Below are 20000 nucleotides of genomic sequence, written 5' to 3'. Positions count from 1 at the left end.
TTTAATGTCCGCTATTCTATACGGCTGTGAGTCCTGGCTGAATGCGGATCTAAGGCCAGTTATAAAACTCTACAATTGGTCACTTAAATGCTTACTAGACGTGAGACTTACAACGTGTAATGATGTTTGCTATCTGGAGACTGGTTATCCACCTCTACAGGCATTAGTTAGGAGCAGGCAGAGACACTTCTTTTCTAAGATGTGGAAGGAGAGACAGAGAATGCAGGATGACCCACTTGCACTGTCCTTAAAGATTTCCATGAATCATGATTACCAGACTCGAGCTTATATAGACAACTTGTTACATGTTGTACACGATGACATAGAAGAGGGAGTCAGGGAGTTAAAAGTTGGTATCTTACACTCAACTTCATCAAAGCGTATAACGTATACGGAGGAGGAGGAGGAGGAGGAGGAGGAGGAGGAGGAGGAGGGGTAGAAGAAGACAATACATCTTTTCCTGTCGCTTTCCATTATGATATGCATCCATTCCTCTCTCTCTCTCTCTCTCTCTCTCTCTCTCTCTCTCTCTCTCTCTCTCTCTCTCTCTCTCTCTCTCTCTCTCTCTCTCTCTCTCTCTCTCTCTCTCTCTCTCTCTCTCTTCTAGAAAATACCATTGTTTTTTCATGGAGGGAAACATTTCTCCTCCTCCTCCTCCTCCTCCTCCTCCTCGTTTTTCACTTCTCCTCCTCCTCGTCCTCCTCCTCCTCCTTCTCCTCCTCCTCCTTCTCTATCTCCTCCTATCCTATCCTACATCCTTTATTTTATATGTACTTTGGTGTAACTTATCACAGTCTTGCAAAGGTCAACATGTCTATTACTGTTTGTTCATTATTTGTGTTCCTCTGTGTTCCTTCCTTCCCTCACCAAACCCCTCAGCAGACCACTTTGCTTCCCCTTCACATACATCACCTCCAACTCCTTCAAGTCTTCATCACTCCCTGGCCACTACATCCCTTGCCTTGCCTTTTTCTTCCTCAGTCTTTTCTTTTGCCCTTTTTTTCCCTTGTTCCGCCCAAGTTTTCCCTTTTTTCTGTCTCTCTTTGCCTCGCTCGCCTAACTTTTTCTTTCCCCCTTTCTCCGATCCCATCACGGTGCCCAAGAAGTCTCTGTACTGGAGGTTCTTTGTAGAGTAAGAGAAGAAGTGGAGGAAAAAAAATATGGTTCATGGAAAATTAAAAGTGTTTCTGTGTCCTCAAATATAAATATATGAAAAATAAGTATTTTCTTAAGATTTAGTAAATTTTGTTCAACTTTCCACTTCTCTCTCTCTCTCTCTCTCTCTCTCTCTCTCTCTCTCTCTCTCTCTCTCTCTCTCTCTCTCTCTCTCTCTCTCTCTCTCTCTCTCTCTCTCTCTCTCTCAGTGAGTATCCAGGAAAGAGGAGAATGAGTCAGGAAGGAAGCAGAGACAAGGAACAGAAGACGCGGCCTGGCGTGATGGAGGCTGACGACACGTTGACCTCAATTATGTCACGCTAATGTGACCTCCATGGGACAAGAGTGCCTCCACCCCTCACTCTTAACACGCACACACACACACACACACACACACACACACACACACACACACACACACACACAGGAGAGGAAGATAACTGGCCTTCCGCTCTTGCCAGTATACCAGACTGCAACTTAAACTAAGACTTAAACTGGACTGGAAAGTTAAGGAAAGCAAGTTAAAATCATCTCTACCTTGCCGAGGATTCCATCTCTTAGTTGAGACGAGCGTGCTTCCTCTCTCACTTCGTCTTTTTTCCTATCTCCCTCCTTCCCCCACTCCCTCCGTCCTTCCCTCCCCTGACAGAAGCAAGGAAGCATTAAGGGCAATCAAGGGGGGAAGAGGAGCCCACCTTACCGCCCCCAGGGGATCCGCACCCCCAACCTCTCTCTTTAGGGATGCAAATTGACCCTTTATCCCCTGTTTAGGGTCGAGTCGTGCCCTCAGAGTCACCACTTTCAGGGTACAGAGCTACAGGGCCACTTTCCTTGCCCTTCTCTGCCACGTTACGTCACCTCGCCTGTGGACTTTGCCTGCCTCCCTCGTGTCTTTCTTGGTGGTGATGGTGGTGACAGTACTCGGTAGTATTAAGAAACTACTGTGACAGGCTTATGTGGATTGTTAAGATACTGAAGCTGCGTGTTGTGTAATTAAAGGTTGGTAAGGTTAGAAATAAAAGAGAGGTAGGAATGAATTGGTTTTCAAATGGAGTGGTAGGTGAATGGAATAGACTCAGTAATCAGGTTGTTAGTGCTGAGTCATTAGGAAGCTTTATAGGAAGATTAGGCAATTCTTTGGATGAGGATGACACCTGGGAAATACTAGATGAGTAATTTTAATGCAGGGACCAGCACGTGAATGCCTGCTGGCTTCTTGCAGCTTCCCTTAGTTTTCGATTTTTTTTTTTTTTTTTTATAAAAGGCTGTTTTGTTCATGTTTCCGAAGACCTGTGCTATCCACGAGTGTTTGATTTCAACAACTAAGTTAAGTAAATGAGCAACAAATCAGTTTATTAAAGTACTCGATGACAGTTGGGAATATTAATCACCTATTAAGATCTTTCTACGGCATTAAAAATTATCAGTCATTATTTTCCCGTACCAAATAATATTTTTCATTCCCTTCCATCTGCCAATTCTGAAACAGTGAAGAGTCACCTTTCTTTCCCAATCTCCACGACAAACACTGGAAAAAAATCATGCCAAGCTTCCTCAAGAAGTAAATAAGTTTCTGATTCCATTCTTTCTTCCTTCCAAATTGACTCTCTCTCTCTCTCTCTCTCTCTCTCTCTCTCTCTCTCTCTCTCTCTCTCTCTCTCTCTCTCTCTCTCTCTCTCTCTCTCCCCCGCGGGTGCACCAGCCCGGTAGTGTTTATTGTATAACTCCCTTGCCGCGAGCTTCCTAAAGAGACGCACTCGAACCGGACCCAAATTAGTCCCCGTTGTGGATGACTTAATGGACCTGATGAATGAGTGCGCAGGGAAACACACCAGGAAAAGAAGGGAGACGTCATTAAGGAACACACGATGGGGAAAGAAGGCAAGGCAGATTGAGTATTTAGATGCAGAGATGACATAAGACGTTTTGCTGCAGAGAATGTCTTGGAATAGAGGACCGGCTGAAAGAGACGCAAGGAGAAGCAAATTGAGGAAAGATTTTTTTGCTCCCTCCAGTGGGTGCTGATGATGGCGATGATGAAGCTATAGTCATATACACACACATAACATTTTACTTGCTTCCAGACCGTTCTCTTAAGGAACTACACACACACACACACACACACACGAAGATACTACTAAAACTCTAATACACAATCGTAAATAAGCACACGATAATGAAAGTACACAAACAAATACTGAATAAACACGCATGTAAGTACTGTACATACAAACGTACACACACTATCATCATCATCATTAATCTTATCCCCTTCGCTTCACATCAGCAGACTGCCAGACGAAACCTTGGCCAGTAACTGAGAGAGAGGGAGAGGGAAAGTGACGAAAGAAGGATGGAGGTAAGGGTACATGGGAGAAGAGAGAGAGAGGTGATGATGAGTAACAGGAGGAGAAACAAGAGGAAGAAATGTGGAAGCGGGAACAAAACGGAGAAAGGGAAGAATGAGTAAGGAAAGGGGAGAAGAAATATGGAGAAGGGAAGGGCTTGTGGGACTTAAGAAGGGAGAAGGTGGGAGGAGATGGAGGAGGAAAAATTGATGAAAGAGATTGATCAGAATAAGTGACGGGAGAGGAAAATGAAAAGAAAGAGGCGAGGGAATAGATAAGAGGAAAGAGAAAGAGAGTCAAGAAAGCAAATAAAAAATAGAGAACTAATGAAAACAAATTGAAAACTGATAGAAAACTTTACCTTCTTGCGTGGAAAAAAGACTCTGGCGTGGAGGACAGAGAAGAAAAACAGAAAAGTAAAGTCGGGCTTATATTTTTTTCATATAGAAAGAGCAAGAAAGGCAGAAGCAGATTACCAACCCTCTCATTTCTCAAGTGCCGAGCTGCGGTAATGGCCAGGGAGGGGAGAGAGAAAGAGAGAGGAGGGACGAGAGAGAGAGAGAGAGAGAGAGAGAGAGAGAGAGAGAGAGAGAGAGAGAGAGAGAGAGAGAGAGAGAGAGAGAGAGAGAGAGAGAGAGAGAGAGAGACAAAGGAAGAATAAAAAAAAACACAACTTAGCCTTCAAGATACTGTTAATAAGCTACATAATATAATCTTAAGTGAGAGAAGTAGGATAGCAAAGACGAAGGCTCCTCCCCACCACCCACAGCACAGTTCCTCCCTAAGTACAGCCTCCCATCCGTCTTCTCCCCTACACCTTCTCCCCACACCACTAAATTACAAAAAATATCCCTCCCTATATTCCTCTTACACTTTTTTCACCCTTCCATCATTTAGGATCTTGATTTTTTCTTCACTCTCCCCACCATCACCACCGCCACCACCACCACCACTACCACTACCACCATCACCTGCTCCCTCCAACACCCTTCTTCTGTATCACCGTCATGCTTCCTTACTTCATCTTTTTTATCCCTACTAAATGTATCCCTTCAACCTAAGCAGCCCTCGGACTATCTATCATACCTCTCTCTCTCTCTCTCTCTCTCTCTCTCTCTCTCTCTCTCTCTCTCTCTCTCTCTCTCTCTCATGGGTCTGGTAATTGCCGTCAGGTCCCGTGGGAGGCGCCTCGGGTTGCCATCACGTGATTGGAGGCATCTCAGCTGTGGCATCAAACCCTCCCCCTCTCTCCCTCTCTCCCCTTCCCCCTTCTACTAGTGTCATCCCCTCCCTCTTCTTGCCTCCTCAGTATCCATCCACTCCCCTTTCCCCCTTCCCTCTTCCCAGTCACCACCTCAGAGTCCTTTCCTCCACTTCCCTCCATCCCATTCCCTCCACCACTTTCCTCCACCCCAGCTTCCACCCCCTTCCCTCCTAGACACTGCCCCCCTCCCTCCTCCCTCCACTAATGCCTCGTACTGGAAACTTTCACACTTTCACTGCATCAACTTAAGATAACCGCTCAGAGACCCACACGTTCACACCCATTATATATTTCCCCATTCACCCGCAGGCAATACTCAATACGCTTTCCTTCCCACTGTTTCCTATACCCACACGTTCTCACCCATTATATATTTCCCCATTCACCCGCAGGCAATACTCAATACGTTTTTTTTTCGAACTGTTTTCTATATGACACGCACACACACATACACACACACACACACACACACACACACACACACGACGCCCACTAAACTCAGAATAATTGTCTGTCAAAGCTTTTTTTTCTAATTTCTAGCTTCGTTTTCACTCTATTCATCACGAAAAAGAATAATTATGTAATAGACACGTGACTAGACGGATAGATAGACAGGCATTACACTACTAGACCTCTGTCCTTCTAAGTGCTATCTATTCTATCTATCTTATTCCTACCCTTTCCTATCCTATCCTATTATATCTTGGCACCTAAACGTCCTCCTTTCCTTTTTCCCTTTTCTTCTTATAAATCTCTCTCTCTCTCTCTCTCTCTCTCTCTCTCTCTCTCTCTCTCTCTCTCTCTCTCTCTCTCTCTCTCTCTCTCTCTCTCTCACACACACACACACACACACACACACACACACAAAGGCCGGTATGGATTTTCTTGCGTTGAAAAGCCGCATTTCACTCCATTAAGACGGCATTCAGACAGTCTTCCTTCTCTCCCGCTAGAAATTTTCACGGCTCCGCTTCTGTTAACGGAGGGAATGGGAAAGAGAGAGGGGAGGGGAGGGGAGAGGGTATAGGAGAAGAAGAGAGAGAGAGATGAAGGTATGGGGATAAAGGAAAGGAGGGAGAGGCCGAGGGGGGGACAAGGGAAACAGAGAGAGAGAGAGAGAGAGAGAGAGAGAGAGAGAGAGAGAGAGAGAGAGAGAGAGAGAGAGAGAGAGAGAGAACAGAAAGTACAGACAACTAGATAAAAGTAAAGACAGACAGACAGACAGACAGACAGACAGACAGACAGACAAAGGGACTGACGAAAAGGGAGCCTGACAGGAAATAATGGAAAGACCAAAGGAGGAAAAATGAAAAGGCACAGAACAGAAAAACAAAGATAAGAAAGAGGAGAAAATGAAAAGAGGAGAAGGTGAAAGAGGAGGAGGAGGAAGAGGACGAGGAGGACGAGGAGGACAGGAGAACAAAATGACAAAAGAAGGGAAATCCTGATGAGGGGAGCAAATAAAGAAAAAAGGGGAAAAGGTTTGGGGGGGAAGGTTTGGTGCCTCCTTCTGAAGTGTACGAGTGAGGGGAAGAGGGGAAGGGAAGGAAAGGGGAGGCAAACTGGCAAAACCCACTGACTCTTCCCCTAACAGGCCAAGAAAGGAAGAGGGAAAGATAAATACAAGAGAAAGGGGGAGAGAGAAAACGGAGATAAGAAAAGGCGTTAGGTGAAGATAATGATGGAAAGGAAAAAAAAGGGAAGAAAAGTAAATGAGGCGTGAAGGAAAAGGTGTATTAGAAGTAAAAGAACAAAGAGAGGGAGAAACAGATGAAACTCGTGATAAGGAAATGATAAAGAGAAACAGAAGGTAATGGAGCATAAAGAAGAGGCGAGAAAGAGAAAAAAAAATTATATCAGTGAAAAAAGTAGGAAAAGGGAAAAAAAGAGGAATAAAGGTGATTGGACTGACGATGAAAGTAAAAGATAGAAGGGAAGAAAAATGAAAAGGAAAACTAAAATAATAATGAGAGAAAAGATAAAGGGAAAACAGCACGATAGAAATTTAAAAAACAGAGACGAGAGAGAAGAAAATGAAGTCAGAAAAAATAAAAAAACAGACGACTACAGATTTAAAAACAAAACGAAACAAACACCAGAAAAAAATAAATAACAAAGAAAAAACAGACAGAAAAAAAAACTACGAAAATAAAAGAAAAAGAAAAGAGAGACGAAGGTAAACTGGGCCTGGCAACGAGGGATAAATATTATTGTCTCGCATTAGACGGGGATTATTGCTTTCCCGGGCCACTTATCGGATGCTGGGAGGGAGCAAGCGTGCCGCCCTGGCCTGTGTTCTCATTGTTATTGGTGGTGGTGGTGGTGGTGGTGGGAGGATGGTTGCGTGAGAGAGAGAGAGAGAGATAATGTCACACAGCAAGTACAATTTACACACACACACACACACACACACACACACACACACACACACACACACACACACACACACACACACACACACACACACACACACACACACACACACACACACATATATATATATATATATATATATATATATATATATATATATATATATATATATATATATATATATATATATATATATATATATATATATAACAAACGCATAGACAAACAGACAGACAGACAGACAGACAAACAGACACACGGACAGACGGACAGACGCACATGCAGTAGCTCGTATAAAGAAACAAATGGAAATATACACTGAAAAAAAATCGACCGCTACACCCCTCCTCCTCTTCCTCCTCCTCCTCCTCCTCCTCCTCCCTACTAAATTACTCTGCTCTCCCCTTTTCTTCCTTCTTGTCTCCTTTGTGGTTACTCTCACGGACAATCGGTTGGAGAGAATGGCTTCCTCCCACCGTCCCCCCTTCCCCCTTCCCTCCAAACCACAGCCACCTGCCTCATTGGACGCCACCAGGAGGAGGAGGAGGAGGAGGAGGAGGAGGATTATACATAAGACCACGTATAAATATTTCACCAGTAGAAATTTTGGTTTATAAAGAGTGGATCTGTTGAAATATGTTGTATGTGATTATTTGAATATGTACAGATGCAATGAAGGAAGACGTGCATGTAATGGTGTGACTGAGGAAGGTGAGGAGGACAGAGTAGGAAGCTTGGTCTACCGTGGCGGACCATAGCGGGAACAGCCGAAGGGAGGAGAGAGATGAGAATGAGATGGAGGGAAGGAGGAATAACTAACGGAGGCTTACACGTAGTTATGAATTAGGGAAAGGAAAGCAAGTAATGTGTGATGGAATGAGGATCAAACTGGAATCTTCATGTTCGTTTCTCTCTAGGTTCCGTCTGCTTTTTGGTTTAGGTGAGTTTCTCCTGAAATAATACGTATACTGCGTTTTTTGTCACCAAACCTTTGCTGTGATCACGTTTTCTACAAGATTACCAACCTGGATCAGCTGTGACCTAATAACACTCGTATCTTGTTATGGTCTTGTAATGGTTTTGTCACATATTCTCCTACTAAAGGTACTCTTCCACTTTCTCTTCTGCGAGCTCCTCCTCCTCCTCCTCCTCCTCCTCCTCCTCCTCCTCCCTCACATCTATTTTCTGGCTGGTGGTTTTCCTTATAAAACTTCTCCAAACTTTTCAAGACCTTTTAACCTCCCTTCCTTTCCCTCCACTCTCTCTCTTTCTCCCCCGTGTCCATTCCCCATCCTCATCATCGTTTGAGGGATATAGTTATGGTGAGGGCGAAGGGGTGGCAGGGAGGCGCCGGGAGGGGACGGGAGGGGGGAGAATCAGATGGAGAGCGGAAGGAGGGTGAGAAAATGAAGTGGGAGAGGATAAGAAGATCTACACTTATATTGAGAGGCAGACCAAAGGAATAGAGGGAGATGAAAGATGGATCAGATTAATGGTCGCCAAACTGTTAAGTTGAAAAAATAGCAGAATAGTAGAAAAAAGATGAATAAAGTTACTGTATTAAAAAAAAAATAGTAGTAGTAACAATAATAGAAAAGAAATAGAGGACAGAGGAGGATAAAGGATGGATCAGATTCATAGTGGACAAAGTGTTAAGCTCAGAAAGCAGTGGAATAGTGGAAAGAGAGGTGAATAAAGTTATTGTGTTTTCATTAAGCGAGGGTTGACAAGAAAAGGAGGACTGGTAGGTGGAAAAGGAGAAAGAAGTGAAAGGAAGAGGAGAAGAGGAAGAGAGAAATGAAACAGAAGGATAGAAGAATTGCGGAGGAGGAGGAGGACGAAGAGGACGAGGAGGAGGAGGAGTAGGGACAGAAGAAGAGATGGACTGAGAATAGCAACAACAACAAAAAAATAAAATAAAATAAAACAAGAAAAAAACAAGAACAAGAAGAACAGGGGAATGTGGAGAGAGAAATAGGGCAACAGGAGGAGGAGGAGGAGGAGGAGGGAGGGCGTAGGGCGGGTAGCAATTCAACATTATCAGCTTAGTTGCGGTATCTCTTCCAGCCACGCGAGTACGATGACACCGCCACCACCACCACCACCACCACAGCCACTACCACCACCATCACCGCCTGATCTCGCGTGCCCCGCCTCTTGTAAATTCCTCTCGCTCCTTCTTCTTACTCTTGTTATTATTTTTGTTATTCTGATGTATTTATTTTTTTGCTTTTTGTATTTCATTTTATTTATTCCTCTCCTTTTCTTTTGTTTCTTTTCTTTCTTCTTCTTCTTCTTCTTCTTCTCCTTCTTTTTCTTCTACTATTTTTTTTGGTACATTTTCTTTTTTTCCCTTTCATCGTTTATATTTTTTTTCGTTTTTTTGGCATATTCTTCTTGTCTCTTCTTCATCTATTAATTTTCATCTACTTTTCTCCTTCTTTTGCTTCTTCGTCTACTCCTCCTCCTTCTCCTCCATCACCCACTTCCCCCCTCGCCCCCTCCTCCTCTCACCCTCAATCACAGTCTGCACTGGTAAAGTTTCCCCGACACCCACAAAGGGATGATGTAACGTTTCTGTAAGGCATTCAACGCGTCTCCTTCACACTTCCAAGGTCGCAGGTTCAGAATCTACAAGAGCAATAAGGAGAACGATACAATACTCCGAGGAAACTTTCGAGAAATTATTTGTATGACCGGACCGAGAGAAGAAAAGTTTGCGTAGCTGTCAATAGTTTGTTTGAGTGTGTGTGTGGGTGTGTGTGTGGGTGGATGAGAAGGGGAAGTAATAATGATGGATACAAAACGAACAGACATCGCTATACTTACCGACTGTCAGACCTACAGGGAGAGAAGTGAGTGGTCAGTCAGTACACAGCACAAATTACGTCGCTTGCCCATTGCAATATCGAAACCTCATAGACAGGATATATTAAATGCAAGTATTTTCTTTCTCTTCCTGCGTCTCTGCTTTTTCCATCGACACTTATGAGAGGCGAACATTTCAAGTCTTCCTCCTTCCTTCCACTAGCGTAATAAGACTCCTGTGAGCGCATCCATACACACGCGCACACGCACACACACACTGTACTCACGTAAACCTTGGTGTGTGGCAGCAACTCAACACTCACCTGTAAAAATAAAAGAAAAATCATTATAGGATACATGTACCTGGTTATTCTGTTCCTTATATAAATAAAAATAAAAATAAAAACACACACACAATTGATCTCCTTTCTAAAAACAGGAGAAACGTTTCGAAAGTGTAACGGTTGATCTGCTTTAAAGTGTACCTCGGTTTTCTGTTCCTCTTTTATAGAATGAACTGAAGATTGGAAACTAACAGAAGGTCCCGAGTTTTCCAGAGAAAGACAAGACAGAGAAGACACTGGTTCAACCTCGAGCAATAATACAAAACAGGGATGAAAGAAAGTAAGAAGAACTATCAAACAAAAAACCATAATAACAACAGCAGAAAGTAGGAAGAAATACTCAAAAAACTCTTATGACATGACGAAACGTGCGAGACTGGAGATAGTTGGGTTAAGATGGTGCACAGCTTTTGACTCCACCGTGCTGTATAGAAGGACCAGTGTGAGAGGAGGAGGCCCTGACACACAAGAGGCGTACTCTGAACAAAGGCGATAAGGCCCCTGTAGAGTCAGCATCCGGAAGGGGGAAAGAGCTTAAGGAGACAACATATAATACCTAACTCCATAGAAGCTGATTTTGCAAGAAGAGATGAAATTTCCGGTTAGGATTCTTATTAAGGGACAATTCAAGAATGTTCATTTTAGAGGAGGAGGGCAGTTGGGTGTTATCAAAGAAGATGACACAAGATTACATGAGAAGAGTATGCATCAGGAGTCTTGTTGATTTCACATGGGGCGCCTGATGAAAGGTGTGAAAGAGCTGTTGTCTGTTTAGAAGCTTATGTCTAAATAGTGAAGAACTGAAGGTATGTGTGTGTGTGTAATAATAATAATAACAATAATAATAATAATAATAATAACAATAATAATAATAATAATAATAATAATAATAATAATAATAATAATAGGCGGTTTATTATTAAGGCAGTTTACAAACTGAAAATGTACAGAAGGGATGGGGAAATACTTAACATCAATCCTAAAAGCTAAGTCTAATCTAAAAACGGTGTGTGTGTGTGTGTGTGTGTGTGTGTGTGTGTGTGTGTGTGTGTGTGTGTGTGTGTGTGTGCGCGTGTGGGTGGGTGTAGCTTAAACATCACAAGGCCTGTCATGCTCCGTCAAAAGAAATATAGAAAAATCAGAAGTTAATCTCTGTATACCATTTCCCCTGAGTTAATTTATTTTTGATGAAGTGATCGCCGCGCAAACTAAGCTGACTTTTTTTTTTAGAAAGGAGACAAACGTAAGAATAGAAAGGGTAATGAGTGTAACAGAAGAAATATTAATAAAGAATGTAAATAATGCGTAGCGACGGAACAGAACCGAGAGAACCATCCTGTTGTTGCTCAGGTTTGACTGAAGAACAGTGAACATCTTGCAGAACAGCGACAAAAGTGATATAATTTGTTCCATTATTGAATAAACAATGGCCTTGGCTTAAGTGTTGACTTACGTTTGTGTTTGTTTTTGTCTTTCTCTGTAAATATCTCTTTAGCGTACAGCTCTCTCTCTCTCTCTCTCTCTCTCTCTCTCTCTCTCTCTCTCTCTCTCTCTCTCTCTCTCTATAAAACGATAAAAAAAATATTAAACACTTTCCTGACCCAACTTTTTAGTATTGGAGAGGGTTTTTTGTTTGTATTTATTAGAAAATCTGAAAGGGTACCATCAATTTCCAAACCATCCTTTTTTTTTTTCTTTTTTTACGCGATTTATCTTCACTGTCTGCTTCAAAATAATCGAAAAAAAAACATTTTAACACTTCTTTGTTAATCCAGGTTTGTTGTTTGAATAAGGTTTTCTCTTGGTTTAGATTAACCTTTGTGTCGTTAACCTTTGACACACTCTGTGAGGTATTTACAGTTTCTTATCCGGCGCTGCTTCCTGCCATACACACACAGACACACACACACACACACACACACACACACACACACACACACACACACACACACAGAGAGAGAGAGAGAGAGAGAGAGAGAGAGAGAGAGAGAGAGAGAGAGAGAGAGAGAGAGAGAGAGAGAGAGAGAGAGATAAGGGGGTGGCATAATCCATGAATTTACCGCCTCTACGTGTGAGTAAAAAACTGAGTATCATATTTATAGCTTGTTCTCCGAGCCAACATTCTAGCAGCCCGTACTTCTTTCCTTCCTCCCACATTCCCTTTCACTTCCTCTTCCGTCCCCATTGTGTGTGTGTGTGTGTGTGTGTGTGTGTGTGGGCGGGTGGGTGAGTGGGTGTTTTTCATCATCATTTCTAAGCATTCTTTTCTGCTTCCTAAATCATGTTACAGTCTGTTATATCATATTATATCGTGACTTTCCATTTTCTTTGCACACTCACGTTTTTTTTTTTTTTCACCTCTCCCGTTTATCATATAAGTAAACAATGCCTATGGAAGTTACTCATTTTTCCCTCTCTCATACCTTTTACTTGTTTTTTTCTATTACAAAAGCTTATTTTCTACACTCTTTTTCTGCCTCCCTCTCCTGCTCCTCTCTCTCTCCACCAGATCTCCCCTCCACGCGTGCCTCCCCCGTGCCCTTCTTTCCTCTCCCTCGCTGCTTCACGGCGTCAGCATATTACGTGTAGCTGCGCCTCTTTCTCCTGCTCGCCGAGATCGATGCTTCGAGATTGAGAGCACCGCCTTAGTCCTCCTCCCAGGGGACCCGCCGCCCTCGCTAATCACCCTCCGCCGCCCCGCACGCTCACAACACGCTGACACACGCGGCTGACGGGCTGACACGTTTGTTAGTTGGATAATACCACCTTTTTCACTATCCGCTGCCTTGCTGACATTAGGCTGACACTGGTGATGTCATGTGATGCTCTGGACGGATGATGGTCTGGTAAGAGAACCCTCAGCGTCCGGGTTGTGACGAAGGAGCGACTGTCAATGTTATCAGTGGAGTCTTTGGTGTCTGAGTTTGACTACAAGTACAGTAAGATGCGTGGAGATCATATACCATCAAGACATTCGTTCCAGGTCAAGGCAATGGATATGTACGTTGGAATACACGATCTAATGTGAATGAATGAAGCACAGCAGCAGTAATGTAACGGCCAAGTGTTTTCAAGAGCTACACTTAATATACCAATCAGCATAAGGCATTTTGTATCTTGTATCAGATAGGAGTTTCAACTTTCTTTGCATGTTTGTCAGGGAGGGAAGGGATGCGTAATTAAAGCACATCCTGTATAAAGGTGGGAATTGGTCTTTCTATGCAATATATTTATAGTAGCAATTTTCTCTTAAAAACAATTATTTTGTGCTCAAACGAAAAAAAAATAGAAATAAACGTCAATGAAAAAAGAGCAACAAAAACTATTGTCACGCCTTCCTTAAAAAAGAAAACGATAGAAAAATTGTCATATGTGAAGAGAGAGAGAGAGAGAGAGAGAGAGAGAGAGAGAGAGAGAGAGAGAGAGAGAGAGAGAGAGAGAGAGAGAGAGAGATTTACCCACATACATTGATGACACAACAAAATAATCCCTAACAAAACACAAGCCAATCGAAAACAAGCTGGCGGGAGACGTTGGGTACACATACTAAGATTGGAAGTACAAACACGGGAAATTTGGGTCCCACGCCAGCCAACTTTCACCGTGACAGAGGCGGCGCGGCGAGACAGCTGGTGGGGGGCGGACAGGCGGCGTGAGGGGAAGAGAGCATGATGTGTGTCACCTTCACGGACCGCGCTGCTCGTACCGTGAAACATGAACTGCGAACTGAATGCGTGAAGGAAACATGCATAGGGTAAGATTGACAGGTAAATTTTTTCCCCTTTTCCTTTTCTTTCCCTCACAATCTACGAGAATAGATTACTTCTATGAGTTTGTGAATAAGTGATGCTCTCTCTCTCTCTCTCTCTCTCTCTCTCTCTCTCTCTCTCTCTCTCTCTCTCTCTCTCTCTCTCTCTCTCTCTCTGCTTGAGTGCGTGTGTGTGTTTGTGTGTCTGTGTTCCCAGCCTCGCAAAACCGCCATTTCATCCGTTAGCGGAGGTGAAAGTCAGTTCATACCAACCACTCACTCGCTCGCCTTGACCCGCGACACTCGTGAACACAATTGCTAGCACTCCAGCCCTCCAAATGAGCGCTCTCCGTGTCGCCTTGCACAGCCCGGGGCGCCTCCACATTACCTCTACACGCCGTTACCAGCACTACCTCCTCCGCTCCGTGCACTCGTTAAGGTAGTGTGAATGGCCCGGTAATCCGTTTTGTAATTTTGCCGAAATAGACGAGATATCTAATCTAATCACGCTGACACAGACACCAACACACACGCACGCCCAGACACACACACACACACACACACACACACACACACACACACACACGTTAGAGATAAAAAAAAAAGAAAGACAGGAAAAGGAAAGGAAAGGAAAGAAAAGAGAATGATAAAGAAAGAAAAAAGAACAGACAGACAGACGGAAAGAAAAGGAAGGAAAAGAATTCAAATAAAAAAAGAAAAACTACGAAAAAAAGATCAAGGAAAAAACACGAGGAAATACAGGAAGCAAAAAAAAAAAAAGAAAGAAAAGAAAACCAAGCAACTGAAATACGGGAGGGAGAAACGAAGGGGAGTAAGAGAAGCAGCAGATTCGGGTAAAGATTTGAACTTGTGCTAAATGGAGAGGACGGTGGATGAAGGCATCAAAGGACTTTTAATATTATGGTTTTAGCTGGAGGGGCGGAGGAAGAAGAGAACCGGATGAAGGGAAAGGAAAGGGGGGGGCGGGGAGAGAGAGAGAGAGAGAGAGAGAGAGAGAGAGAGAGAGAGAGAGAGAGAGAGAGAGAGAGAGAGAGAGAGAGAGAGAGAGAGAGAGAGAGAGAGAGAGAGAGAGAGAGAGTGTGTGTGTGTGTGTGTGTGTGTGTGTGTGTGTGTGTGTGTGTGTGTGTGTGTGTGTGTGTGTGTGTGTGTGTGTGTGTGTGTGTGTGTGTGTGTGTGTATTAACCAAAAAATTGTGAAAGATGCACTGTATAGGAATACAATGGACAGACAGAAATATATAAACAACAACAACAACAACAACAACAACAACAACAATAACTATCACTACTACTACTACTACTACTACTACTACTACTAGTACTACTACCACTACAAGCACTATTACTATGAGGAGAAGAGAACCAGTAGATAACAATAAAAAGCAAAAAAAGGGGAAAAGTGCGTACGAAAGAAGAAAGAGAAGAAAGGAAGAAAGGGAGGAGGAATGTGAGGAAGCAGGGAGGACAACACCACATTCCTCCACGGTGTTGGAGTCCCTCACACTACCAATATAGACCTAGGAGGACAAAGCCACACACACACACACACACACACACACACACACACACACACAGAGGAGTCCAGTCCACCACGTGCTCTTCAAGACTTAGACACACACACACACACACACACACACACACACACACACACACACACACACACATGCATTCATGGGAGAGACGTGTGTTATCTGAAGACAGGAAAAAAATATTTGGAGAAGGTTAAAAAGGAGATTTTCAGAGAGAGAGAGAGAGAGAGAGAGAGAGAGAGTGAGTGTGGGAGGAAAGGAGGTAGGGAAGAAGAGAGGCAGGGAAAATATATAAGTGCAAGAAGAAAATAAACAATTTAAGACCGATACTGTCAAAAATGAGAGAGAGAGAGAGAGAGAGAGAGAGAGAGAGAGAGAGAGAGAGAGAGAGAGAGAGAGAGAGAGAGAGAGAGAGAGAGAGAGAGGAGTGGTCATAATCAACATTCCAGTCGCCTTCTTCCTTCACCGGCGATCGACTTTATATTGCCTCATCATGGAGAAAGAGAGAGAGAGAGAGAGAGAGAGAGAGAGAGAGAGAGAGAGAGAGAGAGAGAGAGAGAGAGAGAGAGAGAGAGAGAGAGAGAAGCGTCTCAATGTACTAGGGACATTCTCCTCTACAGGAATGTCATATCTTGTTATTGTCACAGCTCAAGAAAAAAACAATCAGGGGAGGAGATAAGCACACACACACACACACACACACACACACACACACACACACACACACACACACACACACACACACACACACACACACACACACTTCCTCACTCACCGAGAAGCAAACAGTAGCTAAAGAACTTATTCCCACTTTCAATATTTTCTTCTCACATTATTCTTTCATTGCCTGTCTTGTTTGAATACGATTCCCTCACTTATTCTCTCCTCACTTTCTTCTTTGCTTCTGGTAACCAACTTGCCTGTTACCTATCCTCTTCTAAACACTTCCCATAACAGAAAAAGCCGTGGATGATGCAAGCAAAGGCAACAAGAGGCTTTCAACGATGAGGGCAGAGGAAGAATTAAGAACATAAAGAACATAAGAAAGAATGGGAAGGTACGAGAAGTCATCAGGCCTAAACGGGGTATTCCCTGTACAGAATACACCTAACCAGACGCCAGGTGGAAGAAACGGGAACGGAAATGGGACAAATAGGGAGATACGTACGTACCATTCCATGAAAAACCCATAAGAGAAGGGAAGGAGAAGAAGGGTAAGATAAAGACGGCAGGGCAGTGGGGAAGGGAAGAAAGACTATTTATATTTCTCTCTTATCTGTTATTTTTCTTTGTACGCTCTTTCTCTCTCTCTCTCTCTCTCTCTCTCTCTCTCTCTCTCTCTCTCTCTCTCTCTCTCTCTCTCTCTCTCTCTCTCTCTCTGTTCAAAAGAGAGAGAGAGAGAGAGAGAGAGAGAGAGAGAGAGAGAGAGAGAGAGAGAGAGAGAGAGAGAGAGAGAGAGTATATAGGGTTCATGGATCATCACACCTGTTGCTGCCTTCAACAGGTACACGCCCCACCTGTCTCACCTGGGCGGGGGCCTCCTCTCTACATTAAGTGGCCCGCTCACCTGCCTAGTGGCTCGTTACCTGCGATCTACCTGGGAAGGGAGGAAAGGAGGGAGGGAGGGAGGGAGGGAAGCAATGGGATGTTGGAAGGAACCAATGGAAAAGAAAAGGATGAAAAAAATAATAAAACCAAAAAATAAATGGAGATAACGAATGGGAGGAAGAAAGGTTAGGTAGAGAAAAGGGAGAAATTAAGAAGAGTTATGAAAAAAGGGAGATGTTTGGAGGGTAGAGGGAAGGAAAGAAGTCGTGAGGAGAACGAAGAAAGGAAAGGAGGAAGGAGAAGAGAGGTAGGGAGTGAGGACAGTGAAGGTAAGACATGGGGAAGAGAGAAATGGAAAAGAAAGATGTTAGAAAAAGAAGATGTTTGGAAGGTGAAGGGAAGAAGTGAAGAGAAGGAAGGAATAGAGAAGAGGTAGAGGGAGGGAGGAAGATGGGACGTGGGAGAAGAGAAATTAAAGAGAAGGGTTGTACAAAAAAAAAAAAAGTTATACAGTGAAGCGAAGGGAGGGAGGGAGGAAGGGAGGCAAGGAAGGAGGGAAGACAAGAAGGAAGAAGGTAAACGTGGGAGATGGCGAAGGGGTAAATAAAAAGGAAAGGGTTGTAAGGTCAAGAAGGTGAAGGCGAACAGCACGTGATGAAAGGCAAGACTGACGGCGCTGATGAAGAGACGAGACAAGAGAGACAGGAGTATTTGCCTGTTCGCTTTATTGCAGTCTGTGTCAAGCTCGTGATGTCTTGTCTTGCAACATCAAATTATTGTGCTTTTTTTTCCGAGTGCACACACACACACACACATACACACACACAGACACACACACAGACACACACACAGATAGGTATTTAAATGATCACATAACATACGAAATATAATCAAGAAAACAATAACAAGTTCCAAAGACGCATATATATCTTCCTCAATGCCTTAAAAGTACGAAAAACCTCTACACTCACTATTCTGAGTAAACACATTCGCCTCTCACTCATTACTCTTGAAGTTTACCACACTCATGTTCAAGCACAGCCACTCATATGCTCAGATTACACAGCTGCTTGAAGGTCGAGCCAGACATTACAAAGGTATCATCAGTATAACGCACGACCTTTGGGAATAATTATGTAATCTTTGACATTTCTCCTTCTCGTGAGGACTTTTCAAGGTTATCAGGGCAAGGCAAGCAATACACTGTGCATAGTAAAGATTGAAAGTCGAGCATGCAATTAGTGAGAGCTGAATAATATTAAGTAAAGGTGATATTTCATTCAGTGGCAATTATGAAGATTTTTTAATGGTTTGCTAAGATCATGTAAAAATTTCTCCTTCTCCTCCTCCTCCTCCTCCTCCTTCTCCTCCTCCTCCTCCTCCTCTTCCTGTTACTCTCACTCGTCCTTTTCTCTTCGTGCTCCTAATACTTTTCCTTCTTTATTCACTCTCCCTTCCTTCTCTCTTTTCAACAGATGCCTCTTCTCTCCTCCCCTTTCCTCGTCCCCGCTATCGGTAATCCGTCTCAAGGCGAAGAGAATGGCGAGGAGGGTGGAGGAGGAAGTGAAGGGAGGAAGGAAAGGGAGACAGATGAAGGAGGGAGGGAGGAGAGGAGGAATTGACAGGGAGAGGAGAGGAGAGGTGGAGAGCGGTGTTTCTCTCATAATCAGGAACTAAATTCTCCACATTAACTTGATTTCCTTTTCCTTCTACACTGTGAAGAGAGAGAGAGAGAGAGAGAGAGAGAGAGAGAGAGAGAGAGAGAGAGAGAGAGAGAGAGAGAGAGAGAGAGAGAGAGAGAGAGAGAGTAAAGACAAACAACCGAACTAATGGCTATGACGAAACTGATAAGCTACACTATCTTAACTAAAAGCGATATATGAACGTAAGGGGAAGGGAGAGAGAGAGAGAGAGAGAGAGAGAGAGAGAGAGAGAGAGAGAGAGAGAGAGAGAGAGAGAGAGAGAGAGAGAGAGAGAGAGAGAGAGTGTAAGATCCAAGGAACCAGCAGCAGCAGCCTCAAAACTCCAAGTAACTCACCCAGCCGCACGAACAATGAACACAGCCAATTGTTTCCTGGTCAAAGCGAGACAAAGAGCACAATAGTACCGCAGCCCACGCCGGTGAAGGGATGAAGACTAACAAAATAAAAATAAGATAAATAAGAAAATAACATACAACATGCAGCCGCAGCCTAGCAAGAATGGTGATGATAAATAAAATGCATGAAAAGAGAGAGAGAGAAAAAAAAGCTGACATCAAAGCAGTGAATGCTATTATGCTTTACGAAGAGAGATAAGGAGAGTTAAATGAGGAGGAAGAAATTAGATGACGCCAGAGAGAGAGAGAGAGAGAGAGAGAGAGAGAGAGAGAGAGAGAGAGAGAGAGAGAGAGAGAGAAATATTAATAAGACACAGATGAAAGAGGATAAATTAAAGATATAATTAAAGAAGATGGAAAGAAGGAGGAGGAGGAGGAGGAGGAGGAGAGGAGGAGGAGGAGGAGGAGGAGGAGGAGGAGGAGGAGGAGGAATGAGAGTGGGAAAATGAAAGTAAACCGAAGCGAGGTATTAGAGAAAAGAGGGAGAGGGAGAGGGAGGGAGAGGGAGAGGGAGAGAGAGAGAGGGAGAAATGAGAGAAGGTCATTACAAGGTGTATCAGTGTTACCAGGTACACCACACCACCACTAATGCCCTCCCTAGAGCTTTCTAACCCTCACCCCCCACCCATTCCTCTCTCTCTCTCTCTCTCTCTCTCTCTCTCTCTCTCTCTCTCTCTCTCTCTCTCTCTCTCTCTCTCCAACCTTCTACCACTCTGTAAAAGGAAAAATAATCAGTGATCCGGCAACATCTTTTATTTGGTTCTT

The 20000-nt window shown here is 43.6% G+C and overlaps 1 protein-coding gene across 4 annotated transcripts in view; it reads right to left on the bottom strand.

Annotated features, from left to right (window-relative positions):
• The window catches only part of LOC135105491 (protein Skeletor, isoforms B/C-like), a 123433-nt gene that overhangs the window by 77997 nt on the left and 25436 nt on the right, over nucleotides 1-20000 (bottom strand). For 2 of the 4 annotated variants that reach the window (XM_064013622.1, XM_064013624.1), the window contains exon 2: nucleotides 9970-9981. The exons of the other annotated variants lie outside the window; for them this stretch is intronic. In XM_064013622.1, the coding sequence (XP_063869692.1) occupies nucleotides 9970-9981 (12 nt within the window). The remainder of the gene's footprint in view (nucleotides 1-9969; nucleotides 9982-20000) is intronic. 4 annotated transcript variants of the gene reach the window in all.

Source organism: Scylla paramamosain, chromosome 12, assembly GCF_035594125.1.
Source record: "Scylla paramamosain isolate STU-SP2022 chromosome 12, ASM3559412v1, whole genome shotgun sequence".
Lineage (NCBI taxonomy): Eukaryota > Metazoa > Arthropoda > Malacostraca > Decapoda > Portunidae > Scylla > Scylla paramamosain.
Note: the sequence above shows the minus strand (reverse complement) of the source record. Positions and strands in the feature narration are given on the sequence as shown.